This window comes from Alosa pseudoharengus, unplaced genomic scaffold (assembly GCF_046254945.1).
Source record: "Alosa pseudoharengus isolate Yale_2024_CS ecotype anadromous, Long Island Sound unplaced genomic scaffold, YU_APseudo_1.1 YU_APseudo_1.1_scf_2, whole genome shotgun sequence".
Taxonomy (NCBI): domain Eukaryota; kingdom Metazoa; phylum Chordata; class Actinopteri; order Clupeiformes; family Clupeidae; genus Alosa; species Alosa pseudoharengus.
In genome coordinates this window covers 45199708-45222142 of record NW_027468663.1, presented here as the reverse complement: position 1 = coordinate 45222142, position 22435 = coordinate 45199708, and the positions used below count along the sequence as shown (strand labels likewise).

At 43.8% G+C, this 22435-nt stretch overlaps 1 protein-coding gene and 1 gene segment (V, D, J or C); both read right to left on the bottom strand.

The window, feature by feature from the left end:
* Positions 1 to 15492: 15492 nt before the first annotated feature.
* Positions 15493 to 16042, bottom strand: LOC143134640 (T cell receptor alpha variable 1-1-like). The segment is given in 2 exon segments: positions 15493 to 15848; positions 15952 to 16042. Coding segments are annotated over 2 exon segments (402 nt in total).
* A 908-nt stretch (positions 16043 to 16950) lies between these two features.
* On the bottom strand, positions 16951 to 20119 carry LOC143133537 (uncharacterized). The gene is made up of 5 exons (XM_076293295.1): positions 19041 to 20119; positions 18679 to 18836; positions 18517 to 18623; positions 17616 to 17686; positions 16951 to 17278 (listed from the first exon to the last, which is right to left on the bottom strand). The coding sequence occupies exons 1-5, from the start codon at positions 19081 to 19083 to the stop codon at positions 16980 to 16982; spliced, it is 678 nt and encodes a 225-aa protein (XP_076149410.1). The 5' UTR covers positions 19084 to 20119; the 3' UTR covers positions 16951 to 16979.
* Positions 20120 to 22435: the final 2316 nt, after the last annotated feature.

Here is a 22435-nt window from a genome sequence, read left to right as displayed (position 1 = left end):
TAAAGCACTCAATATATGTATATCATTTTAAAAATGTCTCCAAATGGTGTTAAATGCCAGTTTTTGTTGTTTTTAGCATTAGCGGGTTTTTTGTATGCAATTCGGTGATGACGTCACTTTGGGGACTACTTGATCTGCGCTTCATTCATTTCAATGCATTTCAATGGACATCGCGGTTACACTTTCAACATAAAGTTTGTATATTTACACTTCGAATTTCGTCACAGCATTTATATCACAGCTACCCTATGATCTACCAATGGTAATAACGGTGCCTGATATCAATTTAGTATTTTTTCTGAATTTCGGGAGGTCTCGTTTTGGAGGGTATATGTTTTACATTCATTCCTATGGGAAACGGTCGCGGTTACACTTTCAACATAAAGTTTGTATATTTACACTTCGAATTTCGTCACAGCATTTATATCACAGCTACCCTATGATCTACCAATGGTAATAACGGTGCCTGATATCAATTTAGTAATTTTTCTGAATTTCGGGAGGTCTCGTTTTGGAGGGTATGTTTTACATTCATTCCTATGGGAAACGGTCGCGGTTACACTTACAACATAAAGTTTGTATATTTACACTTCGAATTTCGTTACAGCATTTATATGACAACGACCCTATGGTCTAACAAAGATAACAATGTCTTCCGATTTTAGTTTAATGCAATTTTCTGAATTTGAGAGGCCTCGTTATGAGGCTACATAATGCACCTATTCAGTTCAATGTATTATGCTTATAACATTACGACACTTTTTTTGTTACTGTCAGTGAACAGCACCGAATGAAAGTCAACATGTTCTTTATATCTAGTGATAGTGATCATGTCGTTAGTTCAGATAAGTAGGCTACCGGGCAAACTTAGTCAGAAGATCAGAATATGAAGCATCATGATAGCTAGCTGGGCTAACTTTTTAGTCCCACCTGTGAGCCACCCCAGTTACTTAGCTTCTAGCCGCCGCCGATTAGGCTGATCGTGTCTTCAGCATGAATATTTTCGATAACTACTGCTCGTGATTGATTGCCATTGACATCGTCAGGGTACGGCTTACCAAAGTGGGAGATAATATGGGCAAGTCGCAGTTTTGCAGGTGCTTGTGTGGGCTGTGCCATCCCGATGGAAACTGTGGTGGAGAGCTGCAGTAACTAGGGAAGCGAGTGCATTTTGGCCGCTGGTCGAGGAGCTCCCCTGTGACCAGCATAATGACATGATCTATCTAGCTATCTATCTGTCTATATACATATCTAGGCTATCTATAGCCTATCTATTTATCTATAATCTGCGCTATCTACTGCTGAACAATCCCTTACTCGTCTCTCTTTACTCCTCTCTCGTTACTCTCAAGGGTCTCAAGGTGGGCTTTGGTCTGTAGTCTCCCCAAGGTGACGTAATGCAATGCATTGAGGGGGAAAGGAGAATCACTTCAAATGCTGTGAAATAGTACCTGCTTTTTCGTATTATTGTAACGTTTAATGCACACGACACCAACGTTGTTCAATGGCAGCTTTATTGGCTCAAGAACGAGGGCAGGGACACAGACCAAGACTGAGACCAAGACACAGAACACAATACACACGGGGCAGGTCAAGCAGACACACACTACACACATACAGGGGAGGTCGCAGCCCCCCACACAAAAAGGATCACACACGAGGGAGAACTAAAAGGGAAACATGTCACAATAAAGACGCTAACTTTACACTTCTAACTTAGGAGAATAACGACATAAACCCCCCGATTGTTCACCCTCGAGTCCCAGCATGCCTTTCGCTGGAGAACGCTAACACAGTCTTTATGCGCTGACGCTACATAGCTCCCCCAACAAGCCGTTGCCGTCCTCGGCAACGACCACGAGGTAGCCACATGCTAGCGTCGGCGCGCGTCGCCCGCCACTCAGTCCAGTGCGACAGTTCCGCCAACTCACGTGGGGTGCACGCGCCGCAGGAGCTCACTCAACGGGGCGCCACGCTGCTAGCAATCCAGTTCGGGCGTGCTAGCAGCCACGTGGCCGACCCGCTCGTCACCAGCTCCCTCTCAGCAGCCGCCCTCAGGCTGCACTTTCCGCGGCGTGTCACCACGGCACTCCTCCTCTCCAGACGGGGCCCTAGGTGGCCTTACAACCGTCGACACTGTACCAAGCACCGGGGTTCGAGGGGGGCCAGGTGAAGCTGCGCCAACGCCACTCCGCTCCGTCGAGTCGCCGACCGGGACAGACAGGCACCGACTCCACAGCAACCGGACCGCGCTGAGCTCTCCCGCTGCAGCTACCGTCTTCGGCGTCCCTCCTCGTGTTGCCATCTCGCAGAGCCGTACTGCTCTGTTCCCGGCCCGTTCCACTCCTTCGCGGCCTCGGCGAAGGCACGACCCCCGAGATGGTCGTGCTATCGAACTCCTCACAACGAACTTTTTTTTTTTTTCCTTTTAAAGGCGCCGGCCAACAGGCCAACTAGAACTAGCGCCTAGCACTGCACGGTGCCCCTCACACGCACCCAAAAGTTAAAGCACACACCAAAACAGTCACACACTAGAGGGCCTTTCCATCAAAGCTGCTCCACCGTCGTGAGTTCGCTGCCCTCAGCGGCTCCGCCAACCGTCCATTGTCTAGGAACCTCTTCCTCGCCGCACTCCCTCGGCTCTGCCCACGCGTCGCGGCTCGCAGCGGAGTCAGCGCCCAGGCCAGCGTCGTCTTCTCCGCGAACGCTTCTTCCGGCCAGATCTCCTCCCATGGCAGCAGGCAGATCCCGGCGACAGCTCCTCTCCTCCGTCGACTGTAGCGATAGAAGGCCCCGAGCTTTTTAGTAGCCCTTACAAGGGCTCTCTCTGGATCCTCTTGCGTGGGCCTCCACCCAGTGATGAGGTCTCCCGCTCCCAGCTGCTTCCGCTGAGTGGAGGCCATGTTCGAAAGTCGCTTCTGACACCAATGTAACGTTTAATGCACACGACACCAACGTTGTTCAATGGCAGCTTTATTGGCTCAAGAACGAGGGCAGGGACACAGACCAAGACTGAGACCAAGACACAGAACACAATACACACGGGGCAGGTCAAGCAGACACACACTACACACATACAGGGGAGGTCGCAGCCCCCCACACAAAAAGGATCACACACGAGGGAGAACTAAAAGGGAAACATGTCACAATAAAGACGCTAACTTTACACTTCTAACTTAGAAGAATAACGACATAAACCCCCCGATTGTTCACCCTCGAGTCCCAGCATGCCTTTCGCTGGAGAACGCTAACACAGTCTTTATGCGCCGACGCTACATTATATTCCGTTTTGTGATACCCAACAACATCAAATACAATGGATAACAGTTTAAATGTTTATTATCAACAAGCAAATTGTGCAAATTCGTTGGAAAATGAACCCTGCAACAAGGCCTTTAAGATTTAAGTTGAAGTTTAGTTGACATGTTTTAGCCATTTAGATTGCTGTTTGATTCAAGCAGTGTGCGTTCCTAAAACAGTGAGTAATGCTGTCATGTCTTGTATGTTGATGTTAATATTTAGACAGTAATTTCATGCTGAATGTAAGTTTGAAATTCGGGTGTCAGTTGAGTGAGACGTTACCGTTTGAATGTTTGATTTAGTAACGTATGCCTAGATAATTATCTGCCGGGTGAAATCGCTAAGTTGTAGGCTACATGTAGTTTATGTAGTTGAGGTAATTCGTTTGTATTTCAAGTACTCATTATACTTTATTGTATATTTGTTTCTTGTAGACCACACACACACAAGATACAGTCCTTTCATCAAGCCCAAAGGCAATCTCAGTTGTAAATCATGCCTCAAGAATAAAGGATATTCACTTTGGAAGATCACGGATTCATGTGCATTCATATTAAGGGTTCTAACCGACTCTCCACAGCGTTCTGAAATATTCAAATCAGCATACTTAAACACTCTAAAACAATTTGGTCCTTCGAGCCAGAGTAAAGCAGATAGCTGTGTGAAGATGAATGCCCCTGAGTTACAGCACACGGTCACCAGACAGAAAAATGTTCCAAAGCACCTTCTGGATTATGACCTAAGTGGACCAGGATCAGCAATCAGGGGCCTTGCACCGGCATTGTAGCAAGTGGTCGAACAACAGCATGAAGGGGATGAAGTGGCCAGCTCCAGATCTGTATCACCAATAAGTCAAATTGAGCTAGCAACACGGCCCACTGTCCCTGAAAAGATACAACTGGTGCAGGGAGACCCAAGTGACACAAGCCAGAACCATCCTCTAAGCAATCGGAGCTTAGACATCAACATCTCTGAGTTAGTAGCTGTCGTTCAAGAAGTGAGGCAACAGAATGTCACCCTCCAGCATCAGTTACAGAGCCTAATGGCTGAGTTCAGAGCCCCACCCCATTATGCTGCCCCAGTGTCGTCACAACACTTACTGCCACCAAAGATTGACGTGTACAGCCACCCATCATCCCGCCTGACACAGACACTTGACGCCCCTTCCCAGCCCTCGCAGCAGCGGAGAGCAAACTATGCTTACGCCAGTCCCCATCCCAGCTTCACCGGTGTAGACCAGTATGGCCAGAGAAAGCAAGCTCATTCCTCACATCTCCCGTATGGCTTAAGATGCGATAGCATGCTCAATGCAGACACCGGGTACACCCCCTATCGTTCCCGTCATATGGATATGTCTCCTACACGTGAAACTGTATACAGAGGGCCCAAGGCAACCATCCCATGTATGACTTCACCTGACCCAAGACAGTTCTCCAGGATGAAGACAGCACTTGAGAACATTCTGCCTGAAGATGCCACAGAGAGATACAAGTATCAAATCCTCACTGACCATCTCAAGTGTGAGGAAGCCCTTCTCGTGGCAGATTCATATGTTAACTCCAGACACCCATACACCGATACAATGCTGGCCCTCACCAAGATGTATGGGCAACCACACAAACTGGCCTTACAGCGGATATCGGAAGTGATGGATGGCCCAAGTGTCCGTACTGGTGATGTAAAGTCCTTTAACATGTTCGCTCTTCAAGTTCGCTCCCTATTGGGCATGTTAGAGCAGCTGGGGAGAGGAGGCAATGTCAAACTACTATGTGGTTCTCATGTGTCGAGGCTACTAAGTAAGCTACCTTACGACCTCACCTACAGCTTTAAGAGGTACATCTATCCCAGGAGAGTGGAGATCCCTACCCTCGTCGACTTCGCTGAGTGGCTAGAGTACGAACTCGAAATGCAAGATGACAATGGGAAGCCCCGTAGTGTCAAGAGCGAGGAGCCACAGAACAGGAAGAAAGACCACAAGCGAGAGTCAAAGCAGGGCATTAAGACCACGACTGTTCTCCTGGGTACAGAAGCCACTGCCAAGCCCAGCATCTCTACAGCGCCCTCTGCAGCTGAGCCTTCAGCCAATAAGAACATGAACGAGCAGAAGGGAAAGGCCTACTGTCCATATTGTGAGAACGACAAGCACTTTCTGAACAGCTGTGCTAACTTCAAGCAACTTAGCAAAGAGCAGAAGGTGTCATGGATTAAGGGCAATAACCGGTGTTGGCGCTGCGGCCGTGGTCACCAAGCTGCTAAATGCACGCTGAAGGCACCTTGCAAGACATGTAACAGGAGACATCTGCTTGTCCTGCATGAGGTTAATGAGAGAGAGGATGAGGCGCAACCCCCAGCAGAAGCCCGTGCAGAGAGCTGTCTCACAAATACAGTCAGCCATGTTCTGTATGTCGACCGTCCCACTTACAACTGTAAAGTGCTCCTGAAGATCAGTAAAGTCATCATCAGGAACGGGAACCGATCCATGGAGGCCTACGCTGTACTTGATGACGGTTCGGAGCGGACAATTCTCCTCCATTCTGCAGTGCAAGAATTAGGCCTCGTAGGCAAACCAGAGAAGCTTATCCTCCGCACAGTCAGACAGGAGTTACAGGTCCTTCATGGGGCGGCCATCTCGTTCACTATATCCCCGGCTTCAGAGCCTAAGAAGAGCTTTGAGATACAGAATGCGTTCTCTGCTGAGCAGCTGGGGCTAGCTGAACACACCCATCCTGTGAGTGCACTCCAGGAAAGATACAAGCACCTGGCTGGGCTACCTCTCCAGACCTTGAACCGAGTCCACCCCATGCTATTGATCGGCTCTGACTACACCCACCTCATCATGCCGATAGAGCCAGTTCGACTGGGTCCTCTAGGTGGACCTGCTGCCGTGAGGACAGTCTTGGGATGGACGCTGCAAGGACCAGCACAAGACATCAGCTTCGGCCATAGCTCACCACAGTGCCTCTTCACATCGACAGCTCCCACATCTGACCTGATGTCATGTGTTGAGAAACTGTGGCAGCTTGACGTGATTCCGTATCGCAATAAGAAGGTGGTCGTCAGGTCACGTCAAGACCGGGAAGCCATGACCCTGCTCCAAGAGCAGACAGTGAGAGTAGACATCGGTGGTGTCAAACGTTACGCCACACCCCTCCTCAGAGTTAAGAACATGCCCCGGCTACACGCCTCACCAGAAGCAGTGCTACCGCACCTGAGGGGTATCTGTGAGCAAGCCACAGCATACCAAGCCGAGATTCAGAAGCTTAAGGAAGCAGGATACGCCGTGAAGTTGGAGCCACATCAGATTGACGGCACAGAGGAAGCATGGTATATACCACACCACATAGTCCAGCACAATGGAAAGAACCGGGTAGTCTATAACTGTTCCTTCCAGTACCAAGGCCTTAACCTGAATGACTTCCTACTCCCTGGCCCTGCCCTAGGCTCCTCTCTCTTGGCCATGCTGCTACGTTTCCGACAACATGCAGTCGCCTTCAGCAGTGATGTACGTGCCATGTTCCACCAGGTATGGCTGCTACCCTCTGATCGACCACTGCTGCGGTTTCTCTGGAGAGACATGAATCGGGACAGAGCACCAGATGTTTACGAGTGGCAGGTACTCCCCTTTGGCACAACTTGTAGCCCCTGTTGTGCTACATATGCATTATAGAGGCACGTCCACGACAACACCCAGCCAGAGGAGGAAGTTCGAGCTGTCATTGACCAAGCGTTCTACGTGGACAACTGTCTGCATAGCCTTACCTCACGGGAAGCGGCCAAAGCCCTTATAGACAGACTCCAACATCTAACTGAGGGAGGATTCGATCTGAGGCAGTGGGCCAGTAATGACCCGTCCATCATCAGCCACCTTCCCTCTGATGTGAAGTCCACTAGCTGTGAGCTGTGGCTCAGCCATGGCCAGTCGGATGTCCAGGAGTCTGCCCTTGGCCTACACTGGAACTGCAAGTCAGACACGCTCTCGTACAAGGTCCGCAGGGTGGAGTATTCTGCCGTCACAATGAGGAACATTTACAAGGTTCTTGCCAGCCAATATGATCCCCTCGGATACTTAGTCCCATACACGACGAGAGAGTTGGAACACCTACCTGAGATAACACTGCCCAGGTGCTACTCTACTCCCAGAATGGACCATCCAAGCAGCATTCGAGACGTCCATGTGTTCTGCGATGCCTCAGAACAAGCTTATGGTTCTGTTGCGTATCTCAGGACCGAGGATCCAGACGGCGAAGTGGAGGTCTCCTTCCTTGCTGCACGGTCCCGTGTGGCACCCCGTAAGCAGCAGTCGATTCCCAGACTAGAGCTGTGCGCGGCTCTGACGGGAGCACAGCTCCTCAAAGTCATATCCACAGAGCTGACCCTCAAGATCAACTCCAGCACACTCTGGTCTGACTCGCTGACTGTACTTACCTGGCTGCTGCCATCCTTCGTAGTCCAGGAGCCTGAGTGCGAGTTAAAGAAGGCGACAATGACCATGACAAGCATCCTGGCATCCGCGACCTCACCGTTGCCAGATCCGGAGCAACATGAGACCCTCGGCAGATACCTGCAAGCTGCTGCCCGTCAGCTTCACGGGGCGGCTGACGCCGACGTCCCCCTCACCGCAGATGCCTATAAGTCTGCTGAGGTAGCAGTTCTGCAACAGGCCCAGAGGGACTCGTTCCCTGATGAAGTTGCCCAACTCAAAGCCGGTAAGCCAGTGGCAAAGTCAAGTCGTCTCCTGTCACTCGCCCCAGAGCTTGATGAGACTACCGGTCTGATACGGGTGGGTGGCCGCCTTCGCCGCTGTACTGACCTGGCCTCAGAAGAAGCTCACCCTATCGTCCTTGAATCTAAGCACCCGCTAACCAGGTTGATCATCCAAGACTATGATGAGAAGCTGTGTCATCCTGGGCCTGAGAGGGTATTCACAGAAATCAGGAGGCGATACTGGGTGTTTCAGGGGCGTGAGGCAGTGCGTTGACACCAGAAGAGCTGTGTCAAGTGCCAACAGCACGTCCAGACCCACCGAAGATGGCTGACCTTCCACCGTCAAGGATTGTTTTCAATTAGTGTTCTGTGTCCCTGCATTTCAGACAACAGAGCTGCAAAATCCCTCACTGTCGGTCAGGTTTTTGTACGGCAGTCTGTGGTTTAGTGTCACTGTGGGCTCCAGAGCACAGTAGTACAGTGCAGAGTCAGACACTTGAACAGAGGAGATCTGCAGAAACACTTGAGTTTTGTCTTGGTTTAGTTTCACAAGCAGACGAGGATCTTCTTTTGACATTTGGGGTTCTCCAGTGCTGTGTAGCATGAGCAGGAGAACTCTGGAGCTGATCTGGGATATTGGCGATACCACTGCAGAGTATATGCTGAAGAGTAGCTACAGGACAAGGTTACATTAGATCCTTCCTCTGGCGAAACTTCAGTTCTGTCTGGACTAATTTTCTGTCCTGTGCAAACACCTTAAAAAAAAAAAAAAACATATTTGAAATGTTTCAAATAGTATTCAATAACATAATATGGAATGTTCTTAAATAATTTGATTCTTTATTAATGCATCAGAATGCAGAACCCTGTTGTAGCAAATGGAGAGAGCAGTGACACCACCCGGTCCTGAATCCGGGTCTCCAGGGCACTCAACCTCCAGCTTAATTGCAGCGCCAAAGAGCCAGGCCCGTTAGTAAGGTAGTCAGAGTGCATACTCAACTGTAGTGACGGTACTCCCTCACACCTGCAATATTTACATTTCTGGCCATTTATACGATACCTGTTAGGATGCTGAGCCAAAAAACTCTGTAGAGTAGCATTGTTAACGTCATCTCCAGAAAACAAATACAGCTGAACCCTTCAAACATGCTTGCAAGGCCTACAGGGTGACTGAGGAGACAAAATGTGTCTTCTACTGTATGCTCCTCCTCCAGTCAATGCCCACATACAGTAGCAGAGCCAGCAGCAGAGGATGCTGATTGGAGAATTCTTATACTGACAGTGATCATAATTGAACCAATCACTCTGCACTCTGATATAAGTGTTACAAATGTTACAATAAGAACATTATTTTTTTCTCATGTGGAACACTTATTATGACCGCCGCGCAGCGAGGTTTAGTCAGATTTTTTTTTTTTTTCGCATGGCCAAATTTCCGTCAAGGATTCCCGGGACACTGAAAAACCAGGGTACACGAAACTTTGTGGGCATGTAACCCCATATGGATAGCATGGAACCATCGTTTTTCGTTTTGATCTGTAGCCCCCCCGCTGGACTGGACCCCCCGAAAGGAGGGTAGGGCAGACACAGTTTTCTGTGAATATCTCGAGAACCGTAGGGTTTAGGAGGACCACCTTTTTCCTTTTTTTTGTATGTTAATCTTAAGGAGCCATGTCAACCCATTCCATAACCACTCATTTCATGTATAGCGCCTCCTAGTTAAAAACAAAAAAATAAAAATGAGGTGTTGTAATCGCAGGTATCTGTGACCTAACATAGTCAAAACTGCATGAAATTGGAAGTGTAGGATCATTATGACACCCCATTGAATGCACGCCAAGTTTCCTGGAATTCCATTCATGGGGGGCCACACAATAAATTAATTTATGTTACTATACACCAACTGGCCTGTAGGTGGCCGGAGACAGTTTTCTGTGAACATCTCGAGAACCGTAGGGCTTAGGAGGACCACCTTTTTTTTGTATGTTTGTCTTAAGGTGCCATGTCAACCCATCCCATTACCACTTATTTTATGTAAAGCGCCACCTAGTTAAAAATTAAAAAGCAAAAAATTAGGTGTTTTCATCACAATATCTCTGGCTGACATGGTCAAAACTGAACAAAATTGAAAGTGTAGGATCATTATGACACCCTCCGAATGCATGCCAAGTTTCATGAACTTTCGTTAATGGGGGGCCTTACAATAAAATAATTTATTTGTACATTTAGTGACCGTACACCAACAGAGTTTTCTGTGAATATCTTGAGAACTGTAGGGCCTAGGATGACCAATTTTTTGCGTATGTTTGCCTCCAGGGGTCATGTTAACCCATTCCATATGCACACATGTGCATAAACAGATACACACGCACACACATACATTCACAGTAATCATACGTATGACACATACTCACACAGTAGACATATTTACGCATGCATGCACATGCACACACACAGGCACATACGCAGGCATGCACACAATCACGTGCACACACACACACACACACACCCACACACACACACCCACACACATAAACATAAACATGTACACGAACACATGCACACAATTCAAGAATTTCTCAGAATTATGAACAGGCAAGATGGGGGTGGGGTTGTATAAAATGAATTTTACATGTGAAAGCCTACCCTTGACCCTAATAAACTGGCCAACTATAGGCCTATATCTAATCTCCCTTTTTTGTCAAAAATACTAGAAAAAATTGTGTCAAAACAATTTGGTACCTTCTTGCATATGAATAAAATCCAAGATTTATATCAGTCTGGTTTCAGAGCTCACCACAGTACTGAATCAGCCTTAGTTAAAGTTTTTAATGACCTCCTCATTGCTGCCGATAATGGACATATATCAATATTGGTCCTCCTGGACCTCAGTGCTGCCTTTGACACCATAGACCACAACATACTACTCCACAGGCTTGAACATTCGATAGGCATTAAAGACTCAGGACTCGCTTGGTTTAGATCATACCTTTCTAACCGCAGACAATTTGTACAGGTTCACAATAAACCATCTACCCAGACTATGGTAAAATATGGGGTGCCTCAAGGCTCAGTACTAGGGCCCCTGTTATTTTCTCTCTATATGCTTCCTCTAGGCTCAGAAATTAGGAAACATGGCATTAAATTTCATTCTTATGCAGACAATACACAACTATACCTTTCCATAAAACCTGACGAATTAACTCCGTTAGCCAAACTTGACACATGTATAAGAGACATAAAGACATGGATGACAAATAATTTCCTGCTTTTGAATCCGATAAAACAGAAGTCATGGTTTTAGGTCCTAAAAAGATGAGGGATATCCTATCCTCATCACAGGCTACATTTACTGATCTTCGACTATCCTCATCCACAAGTGTTAAAAATCTAGGAGTTACAATTGACCAAGACCTATCACTAAGTAATCACATAAAACAGATTACCAAAACTTCATTTTATCATTTAAGGAACATTTCAAAGATAAGGAAGTCTTTATCCTTACCAGACGCTGAGAAATTAATCCATGCTTTTGTCACCTCAAGAATTGATTATTGCAATGCTCTATACGCTGGCTGCAATAACACCTGTCTAAAGAGCTTACAGCTTATACAAAATGCAGCTGCTCGCATACTCACTAGAACTAAAAAATATGAAAATATTTCCCCTATCCTGGCATCTCTACACTGGCTGCCTGTTAAAAGTCGCATTGACTTCAAAATATTACTTCTAACATACAAAGCCATTAATGGCCAGGCACCAGAATATTTTAAAGATCTCCTAGTCCCATATAACCCACCCAGACCCTTACGATCACAGAATACTGGCCTTCTTGTAATTCCAAGAATCTCAAAAACTACAGTAGGAGGCAGAGCTTTCAGCTATCGCGCACCCCTCCTCTGGAATAATCTCCCTTCCTCAATTCGACTAGCAGACACCCTCCCTATTTTTAAGTCTAGACTTAAAACATACCTCTTTACTGCCTCCCATAGTTAGGTATGGTGCGGTGTGGAACTTCACCCACCTCAGGGATTTGGAATGGACCACCCTGCTGAGTCCTCGTGTGACTGGCACCCCAGTCGCGCGTGCGATGGTGGTCACTGACCATCAGGGGCGTCATGCAAGCCAAAATTCAGAGGGGGCACAATCAGGCAATTTTTTTCGGGGGGGGGGGTCATGTTAGAGGGGGGCCGGAGATTTCTCCCCCTGGAAATTTCGAAATTCTGGCTGCATGCTAGACATACCATTTCAATGCAGTTTGGAAGGGACAGAAATACCTTAACAGACCAAGCAGCAACCCTCATCTATCTGAGGACTAAGATAAAGTATCTATTTTTGTAAGTTAATGTAAAACACATAGGTTGGTGAAAGAACTGTAAGCTCAAATTCAGCTCATTAAAGTGTAAGCTCATTAAAGCATGTTTAGACACACATTTACACTTAGGCGTACTACACATGATTTTAAAAACAGTACCATTGCCGTTGTTATGATTTGATTGATATGTGACCCAAGAACAATCTTACATTAAAAAAGTTGCTGAGGTCTGACTTTGTGGTGCTCAGAAATTAAATTAGTTTAATCTTAATTCATGTGATGAAGGATTTTGAACGAAGTTTGACAGGTTTCAGTGCTGAGTAAGGTTAACACTAAATATTTGAATATTTTACTACTAGTAATATATTTCTCATTACCATTATGGCAAGCAATAGGCTAGGCCTACCTCATTTGTAAGTTGCTACCTGCAAATCACGAGCAAGTGACCTGATAACCTAAGTTATGAGCACATGAGAGAGACTATTATACTTTCTTGCCCTCTACATCACGGTCATAGCGATCCTATTTATATAAAACAACTTTAGGCCTCCTTTTAAAAGGGTATCCCTTTTCACTACATGGATTAGCTGCCACATACGTGAAGAGAACAAGTGGAGATTGAGAAACATCCAACGCAATGCCTTGGTAGGCCTAATGTTATTAGGTTGGATTTTGTAGTCACTGCAAATTTAACACCCTCGTTTCTATGAAACTGGAAACAATTGAACCAGGAGACTTTGCCAAATATTTGTAATATTTGAAGAGTAGCCTAGGCTACGTTATACTGACACCATGTAGGCTAACGTTAACGTAATGCTCTGAATTCGCGGCCAACATCAAATCCATAGTTCTACATCAAGTCAAAATTTCCTGGTCAACTACAAATAATTCCACTACTTTTTATTGCTTAGCTAGACTACTTACCACTTCAACACCATTAACTGTATCTGTTTAAACTGTAACTGTAACAGTTCAACTGTTCAAACTGTAGCCTAAAGTTCACTGTAACAGTTCAACACAAGCAAAACATTGCGAGCTGAATGCACGTGTGAGTTGTTACGGGAACATACACAGACACCAATTTTAGAAAAAGGGCTGTTGACTGGTCTTCAGCTTTTTTGCTACGGTTTATTACACATCTAGAAGAATACATTTGAGTCGTTATAGGCTCTGGCTTATTATGGAGCATAATAGGAACAAAGTTATGATCAAAAAAATTATCAAGGACGAAAAATCCGAGGGGGCACGTGCCCCCTTAACTTCAATGGGCATGACGCCACTGCTGACCATACCTGCGCTGGTGCCGACTACCCCTCACCATGCCTTAGTTATGCTGCTATAGCATAGTGCTGTCATGGACTTTTCATGTGTCACGCCGTACAACCCTCTCCTCTCTCCCCCTTCTCTCTCTCTCAACTCTCCCTCTCTTGCCTATTCTCACTATGGTATACTGTAACAATATATAGTACCACTGATTACTTATTGACATTAACCATTTTGATTTTCAGTAATACTAACCCACTCTACATCTCTCTTTCTTTCCCCTTACTGTACCTCACTTGTGAGGTATATCATCACCAGTCATCAACCATCCATGTGTTGGCCCTCCTCTCACCCATCTCACCTGAAGTCCCATCCTCGACTGCCCTATTACTGTCCCCCTATCTGGATTCCTGGCCCGTACAGCCTAGAGACCCATCACCTGCCTATGACAACTCTGCCCAGATTCCTAGCCTGTCTGCCGACCCACCACATGCCCCTTGACAACTCCCTTCCCCTGGACAAATCCAACGCTGGACTATTTGAACTTTCTGTCACTAAATCAGGATTAATGAATTATCAAACCGGATACGTAATCACCCCACCTCTTGTAACTTTCAGCTCAAGTGCTTTTAACACCATATCTTATTCTCTACACCTGACTATCATATGCATTTGTCATGTATGCATTTGTTATGTATGTTTGTCAGGCAGATGGGTCAGGCCCTTGAGTTGTGGATCTGCTCGAGGTTTCTTCCTATATGTATCTCCAATTCTAGGGAGTTTTTCCTCACCCCTGTTACCAATGAGCCTCTCTCTTTCTTTTATTTTCTTCCTTTCATTCCTTTTTCTCTGATTGCCTACATTCTGTAAAGCGCCATGATACATGTGTAATGTTTTGGTGCTCTATAAGCACAATAAATTGAATTGAAATTGAAATCTATGAACTAATCATGTTTTGGTACTTGTTGTCTAGCAGATACCAGTGATAATTGAGTGTGCATAGTGCAATTTAGTGAGACAGTTAGAATAATATATGCCTTTCAGCGTGATTTATTTTTGTGGAAAAAATGTGCTGGACTGGGCGGCGGTCATATTTTGTACCGCTCTGCGGTACATCTAGTTACACATGCTTCAGCAGGTCTTGCCATCATAGTGTGCTAGGATCAATCTGCACAGCACTGTACTGTTATGGCTGTTGAAATACCATTTCCCAGTGTGATATGTATATCCTATAGTGTTTTTCATGAGCTTTGTGTTAGACACACATTGCACTGTGTTTGTATCTGTGTAAAGGACACCCATCTATAACCTACTTTATAATTTATGGTAGGAATGAGAATAAAATGTTTGGCTTGGTAGCTGGCCATGGTCCAAAAGGGATGGGATGCATATTATGTTCACAAACGATCTCTGCTGACACTCCCTGTGGATAAGGGGCAATGTGGGCGTAGAGCTATGAGTAAAATTGAGTGACTTGTGGCCGCTGGTCAGTCAGACGAAAATAAATGTCACTTATTTTTAATTGATAGTTCAGAATTGTCAGAAGTTACATTCTATTTATTCATTTCTCATTTAGGTCATTAGTTTTCTCCACGGAACGAATACATTGTTGTTGTTATGTTGTTTGCTATTTCTTTGAGCCACTCACAGGATTATTTGTAGTAATATTTTTTATGTGTGCCAGATGTAACAATCTTGGTGGTTGGTTAGTTTTTATTGCCCTCTCCGCTTTACAGTAGGTGTTCACATCAGAAAGTAGGGAATGTATCAGGCAAGTATATTTGTCTTTAAAACATTACAAACACAACACTATTATGTGCATTTTCTCTGAATATTTTTTAACTAAAATCAATTCAGTGGAAATTATGTTTTCCACATTTGTATTATTACCATTTCCAGGTGTCTCTTGACTATGATTGTTTTTGTATGAGAGCTGAGTCTGCAGCTGTCACTGTGGGCCTCAGAGCACAGTAGTACACAGCAGAGTCAGACACTTGCAGATCCTGGATCGTCAGATTAACAGTTTTTGTGTCTGTGTTGAGTGTAGCATTGAATCTCCTCTTAAAATCTGGGCCATTGTCTTGTCCAAAAGCTGGTTTCTGTAGAATATATTTTGGGAATCCGTTTGGTTTCTGCTGGTACCAGAAGAGATACTGTTGAGATGCTGCTGCATTGGTCTCATACTGACAGTTGAGTGTCACCATGCTGCCCTCCAGACCCGTCTCATCTTTAGGTTGAGAAACAGAGTCCCCCGCTGCAGAGCACACTGTGAAGACAATAGAGTCACATAAAATACCAAAAATATTTTTTTACAAATAGAGAAATTGTGTGAAACATTACAGTATACTGCATTTTAGAATGTTTCTTACCACTGAAATAAGCAGCTAGAATGAATGTCCTGATGCAATATTCCATGGTTTAACTGACTACCAGTGATAATGCAGCTCACTTTGGACTGACTCCTTCAATTCTTATATCACATTCTGACACACACGTGGTGCATTGGAGCTTCGGTTCATTCTGCAGGTTTTGGCATTACTTTTGCGCCCCCCGCAGTTCACAATGAGAACAGCACAAAGTACAGCGCAACAAGCCTTATATTCAAAGACATCAACAGACTCTTTTCCACACCAACCTGCAGAGCAGATTCATTCAGTTATACATTCTCAGCCAATCTCAAAGTGTTACAGGGTAAAAGCAACATTGAAGCTTGTTGAATGAATGTTCAGTAAAGAATATCTGCCTTACACTACCATTCCACTAGATGGCACCATAATGACATACAACAGCTTTCTCTGGTGAGGGTCGCTGTATACTGGCTACCAATACTTTCTGCTAGAATGCAGAAATATTTTCTGTTAATTTCCTTTCATAGTGTACACTGGGGCAAGAGCAAATGTATTTAAGTGGGAAATAATAAAGCCCCAGTATGAGATATCTTAGCAATCAAAAGTCTCAAGTGAAATCCTAATCCAGTGTGTCATGGCTGAAGTTTGTGATCAATCATCAGTTCAGTTTAAAGTGTCTCTGTGTGCCCCTCAAGTCTTTTTTTAATGTTAGGTCACATAATGGGTCATTTAATATGAGGTTGTGTGTGGGAAGTGCATGGTCATGCAGTGTATGGAGTGTCCCTCTCTTTTTGGTCAGCTGTGAAAGATGCTTTCATATGTCAGACAGAAAATAAATCCATGGCAATGTGAAAGCTTTAAGTATTAAGAAACATTACTATTGTTCGTTTCGCTTTTTTCTGTGAAATATCAAAATAAAATAAAATTAGCATTTGTGTGTTTTGCATCCATATCATTGGTGCAAATTGCAAATATGTGAAAACATTATGAAGCTGCAATAGTTGTGTATGAATGAAGAAATTGCAATAGCTCTACAAAGAAAGACACATTTAGACAGGCAGGTTTTTGTATGAGGATGTGTGTTTGTCAGTCACTGTGGGCTGCAGGGCACAGTAGTAGAGAGCAGAGTCTGAGAGTTCAGCAGATGAGATGTGCAGATAGAGTTTGTCTTTAGTCCTTAGTCCAGACAGACGAGGGTCCACATCTGATGTCTGATTCTCCCCAACACCGTAAATGCTGAGAAGATGCTGAGGAGCTGAGTTTGGATGCTGTACCACTGTCAAGACTGTGGATTTGAGGAGGAGTAGCTGCATGAAAGGGTTAAACCAGACCCCTCCACATGAGAGAACTCAGTACTATCTGGAGTAATCGTGTCCGCATTTATGAGCCCTGCCAGAGGAAAAGAAAAAGAAATGTATGTAACCTGAAATATGTAAATAGCTATGAATGAGAGTTGTGCATATCATAATAATGTGATGCTGTTTTTATTTGCGTTCTTTTTTTGCAAATAAAGTCTGCTGTATAATAAATATATTGCAAAATATAAAACTGCTCTTCCCCAAGAAGGTTAAAAACAGTAGCAGTGCTACAGGAATCTTTATGGTAATGTCCATAGTGTAGTTAATGAGGCAGGGTGGTATATGCAGATACCACATATGCAGATATGCTTGGATTCAGTTCTTCACCTTCACTTAAATCTGATGTCACCAGATGCTGTCTGTTCAGCTCCTCCTCTGACTGGTAGTGGGTTAGTGAACTTAGGGGATCATGATAATGACAAAGTGATTTAAAAAATGCTCCCATCACTTTTGGAAACAGATGGATTACTAAAATAGAGAAAGAAACTATAAGACATTTAATGTGTTTATTCTAAAAAATGACAGTTGAGGGAGAGATACAGAGAGAGAGAGATTTAGTATTTTTTATGTTCATGAATTGTAGCATTTGTAGCACAATTAAAAAAAGTTTATAGTTATAGACAATTGTCATGACAAAAGAGTTGTGTGGAGATAATCAGTTAAGTCATACATGTAAGGGATAACGGCCGCTGAGCCCCGCAAAGGTCGTTAGTTGCCAGTTTGTTTCAGTTTGTTGTACAACTTTCTTTCTCTCCGGGTATGATAATATTGTAGCACAGAGGAAAGCCATTCTATAGTTGTTTCTTCAAGACAAAGACTGACAGCTCACACATAAAGTGGAGTAGATCTGCTGTAACTTGCTCTGGGTTTCATGATCTCAAACTACAGCATTGAGCGCCTCCCTCTGGTGTCATGGTGACATGACATATCATGCATTAGATTAGAATGTAATCATTAGAGTATTGTTATGAGAAAGGGGTGCTGGTGCTTACAGGGATTGGCAACCATGAATAATATACACACAAATACATATATATTTTTTTTAATTGTGTAAATATATTTTTCTTATTTGTTTATGTATTATAGGTGCATATTTCATTTGAAGCTATGTAAAAAGAAATGCTATTTTAATTCTTATGATAAATACAGATTAGTAACATTTTGATGAATTATATAGTTTATAAATGAATGTCTGTGAAGGTCCTGCATATCTGAGAGGTTTTTGTACAGCAGAGTCTGAGTTCCTGTCACTGTGGGCACCAGGGCGCAGTAGTACACAGCAGAGTCAGACGCCTCTGCAGAGGAGAGCTCCAGAAACACACGCTTTTCCTCTTTCTTTATGGAGGGAGTCAGACGAGGAACAGTGTCTGAAATGGCCTTACTTTCAAGTATAGTAGAGGAACTCTGGGATGGAGTTGGGATACTGCCGATACCACTGCAAGTTATTGACATCACTACTGCTGTAGTTACAGGAGAAAGTAACAGTTTCTTCCTCAATGACGACCACTGAGGAACGAGAGGGTGTTATAGTATTCCCAACAGATTCTCCTGTGAATGATGAAGAAAGAGATGAAGAGCATGTGAAGATGGATATTTCTGATATATGCTTCTGTGATGGAGTCTAGATGATTTGAGATAACTAGATAACTTGAGTATAGAGTATATACTTAACTGTACATGCATTATTATATTACGCCTAGATTTTACTTCCTTATTGTGATAAATATAAATGGTAATACTCAAAGATCTTACCTATTAAGAGAGACAAGAGCAGGAATGCACCAAGTACCATCATGATTAGCCAGCACTGACATAGTGACTGCAAGCATCTCCATCACCTTCTTTACACACACATACATTTCCTGACTCCACCCCATCCACTGGAGTTGGTTATTGTTGTGTAAAGGATCAGCCAATAAATGGTTTAATGACATTAATTAATGACTTTACCGGCTGATTTTTTACTTTTAAATTGAATCATACCTAATATTTCAACTGAAACCATAATTGGGTATACAAAAAAACACTGCAGATACATTCACAGATGCTAATTGATGTCTATTATAATTTGTGTAAACATGAATGGGCTAATTTTAACGCAATACTGTGGTCCATATGAGCCAGATGGTACTAGTAGTGCACTAACACAAACTCTTTCCTCTGACTCAGGGTGTTTTCACACTTGGTCCCTTTCAGCCTTCTAAACAAACTCAGATCGATGACTCAGTATTTTTTGTACAGAACACTCCAAACAAACTCTAACCCATTAAAAGCCAACCGGTGATCACAGCGCAATTCATCTAATCTGTGCACGGTGCACTTTTTGCATTGTAGTCTATTTTATCCTTAATATATATAAACTATTATCATAGGGACTATAACAAAACAGAATACAGACATTTGTAATTTGGCTACAGCCAAACAAATGTGGTCTAATGTTAAGCTAATATATATCCTTACAACTGGCTGTTGTGAAATTGCTGGGAATTTAATTGATTAACACATCACATAAACTGTTATCGAGTGTTGTTGATACACACAAGGGCGTCGTAGTGGGGGGACAAGTGGGAATAAATTACCCGGGCCCCAAGTGGGGGGAGGGCCCCTAAGGAGTTGAATTTTATTTTCCTTAATAATAAATAATTTCCTTAATTTAAAGATCTTAATAAATGTTATTAACTAATATAGATGCAAATATTTCGGGTAAATGCATCAGTTTATTTATGTATTAAATTGTATCCAAGCCAACATTGTTTGAGGGCAGGCACCCTCTCCCTTGCACGAAATGGTTCAGTCCGCCTTCCCCTGCTAGGCGCATTTTTGAAGTAACATTCATTCTGCCGAAGCGGCAATGCGACGGTCACGGTGTGAAGATGTCTAAGTCTAAGAAAGCTAAATCCGGTTCCCAGAAAAGAAAAGAGGCAAGAAAGGGAGAAAAAAAGAAATGAGGGAAAACAAGTGTTAACAGCCTTCTTTCCCAAGAAAGATGAGCCCAATGTGAAAGCAATAGTCTACAAATGAAATGAACTCCTGAAGGTTACAAAACACTTCAATACCACTGCGAATCCGCGATTATCAGTGCTAAAACAGCATTAACACAAAATTAGAAATAACATGATGCCTGATTTATAGCCTACCACAACATTTCAATAGCCTACTAATTCGAAAATTATTATGAGCTAATAGCTTGACTTAGTAGACTCAATGTTATATAGGTTCATGAGGAAAGGCTGTCAAATTAGTAGCAAAGCTAACTTGTGAAACGCATCACACTCAGTTAGCTATAGATAGCTGTTCTCTCAGCCAAAAGTGTTCAATTTGTATAGATAGCTGTTCTCTCAGCCAAAAGTGTTTTCATTCATTTCATGTTCTAGCTTTTAAACATTATTCAAATAAAACAGAAGTTCAGTGAAGTCTTGGGTAATACGATTATTTTCTGTTATACAGTACATATAAGAGTTGTTAGATTAATTCAATGTGTGATTAGATAGTAGTTGGTTGTGAACCTCATGCTTCATGCTTACAGCCGGTGGTTGGTTGGTTGGTTGGGGGGGGGGCCCATGGCCACCACTTGTGCATAGGGCCCAGAATTTGGTGCTACGCCCCTGGATACACAATAGGCAACTTGTGTCCTCGAAACCAAATCTGACAGAAGCTTTGGAGTTTTGGAAGTAGGCTGCAGTTTCTGGTGGATACATAACTGGCATGCGTAGGCTTTTGGTAAGGTAAAAGCAACGACTGAAATGCAGTGTTGAAACACGTGTATGAAACATGTTAAATATGCAAACACTGATCCGGTACAAACACTGACCCTAACCTGACAATAGCCAGATGAATTTCGTTCCGCTTAGCTCCGCCTAGCTTCACTCACATCCATCTGGGACCTCTTCCATTGAGAGTGATTTCTGCAACCGATTTTATGGTACAGCCAATCAGGACGCAGGGCGGGAGTTTCATAGATGTGACATAGCGTAGAAGCGACTGTGAGACTGTTATTAGCGTCACGGGTTGGGTTCGATGTGAGTGGTTGAAGTAGCACGTCAATAGATGACGGACAAGTGGCTTATTCAAGCATATGCAAGCATTTTTTGTTTAGGCCCAGCCTTCTGAAGCAAGACTTCAATGGATCGGTTCCAGATGGATGCGTGGAGCTAGGCGGAGCGAAATTCATCTGGCTAGGGTCAGGTTACACTGACCCCCCCCTGACAATAGACAACTTGTGTCCTTGGAACTCTGACCTCGGAAATCTGACAGCATGTAATCAACATGTAGTGTTGAAATGTCGCCCCACCCTGGTTCCCAGTCATATTGCAGTCCAAGTGCAGCTGTGTTTTCTGGCATGTGAAATATAGACTGAAACTTTGCTGAGAAAAAAGGTTTGGTGAGTTTGCTACCTTGTAGTACCTTTGAAGACAGACGAGGATCTACAGCTGAAGTCTGTTTTTGCCTCGCAGTACTGATGAGATATCATGCCGAGGAGCTGATTTTCATCCCCACATTTCACACTAGAAGATGAAAAGAGATATTATTTCACATAATATAAAATGCATGTACAGTAGGTATATGGATAACGTGGTCTGGAAACAGATTAATGAACATTTTATATTTTGATTCATCTGCATGTTTTAATTTTAATTTTAATTTTGTATATCATACAGATTTAAATGTATGCCTCTAAAATGTTATTGGGTTTTTGTTACCTTGGTGTTATTATTATTATGAACATGATGAATTAACAAATTAATCGAGTGATCACACATGCATTGTTGATCATATAGTTATGAGTTATTGTTTGCATGGAAGACATTTGTAGATATATGGCCCCTGAAGATTTGTTTAATTCTATAGGAGAAATTAATTGTTTTTAGTTAGAGTTCCTTGTTCCTGCATTTCAGACAACAGACAGATAAAATCCCTCACTGTCAGTCAGGTTTTTGTATGGCAGGCTGTGGTTTAGTGTCACTGTGGGCCTCAGAGCACAGTAGTACAGTGCAGAGTCAGAGACTTGAACAGAGGAGATCTGCAGAAACACTTGAGTTTTCTCTTGGTTTAGTTTCCCCATCAGGCGAGGATGTTTGCCTGGGCTCGGGTCTTTCCCTGTGGCGTGCAGCACAAGCAGGAGGAACTGTGGAGCTGATCTGGGATAC

Bases quoted from the DNA above. Each gene is read 5' to 3' on its own strand.
- LOC143133537 (XM_076293295.1), bottom strand. From the start codon at position 19,083: ATGATGGTACTTGGTGCATTCCTGCTCTTGTCTCTCTTAATAG. The intron at 17,687-18,516 runs GTACAAAAACCT...TGATCCCCTAAG, and splicing joins ACAGGAACTCAGACTCTGCT to TTCACTAACCCACTACCAGT. The intron at 17,279-17,615 runs GTGAAGAACTGA...GATAGTACTGAG, and splicing joins GACATCAGATTTAAGTGAAG to TTCTCTCATGTGGAGGGGTC.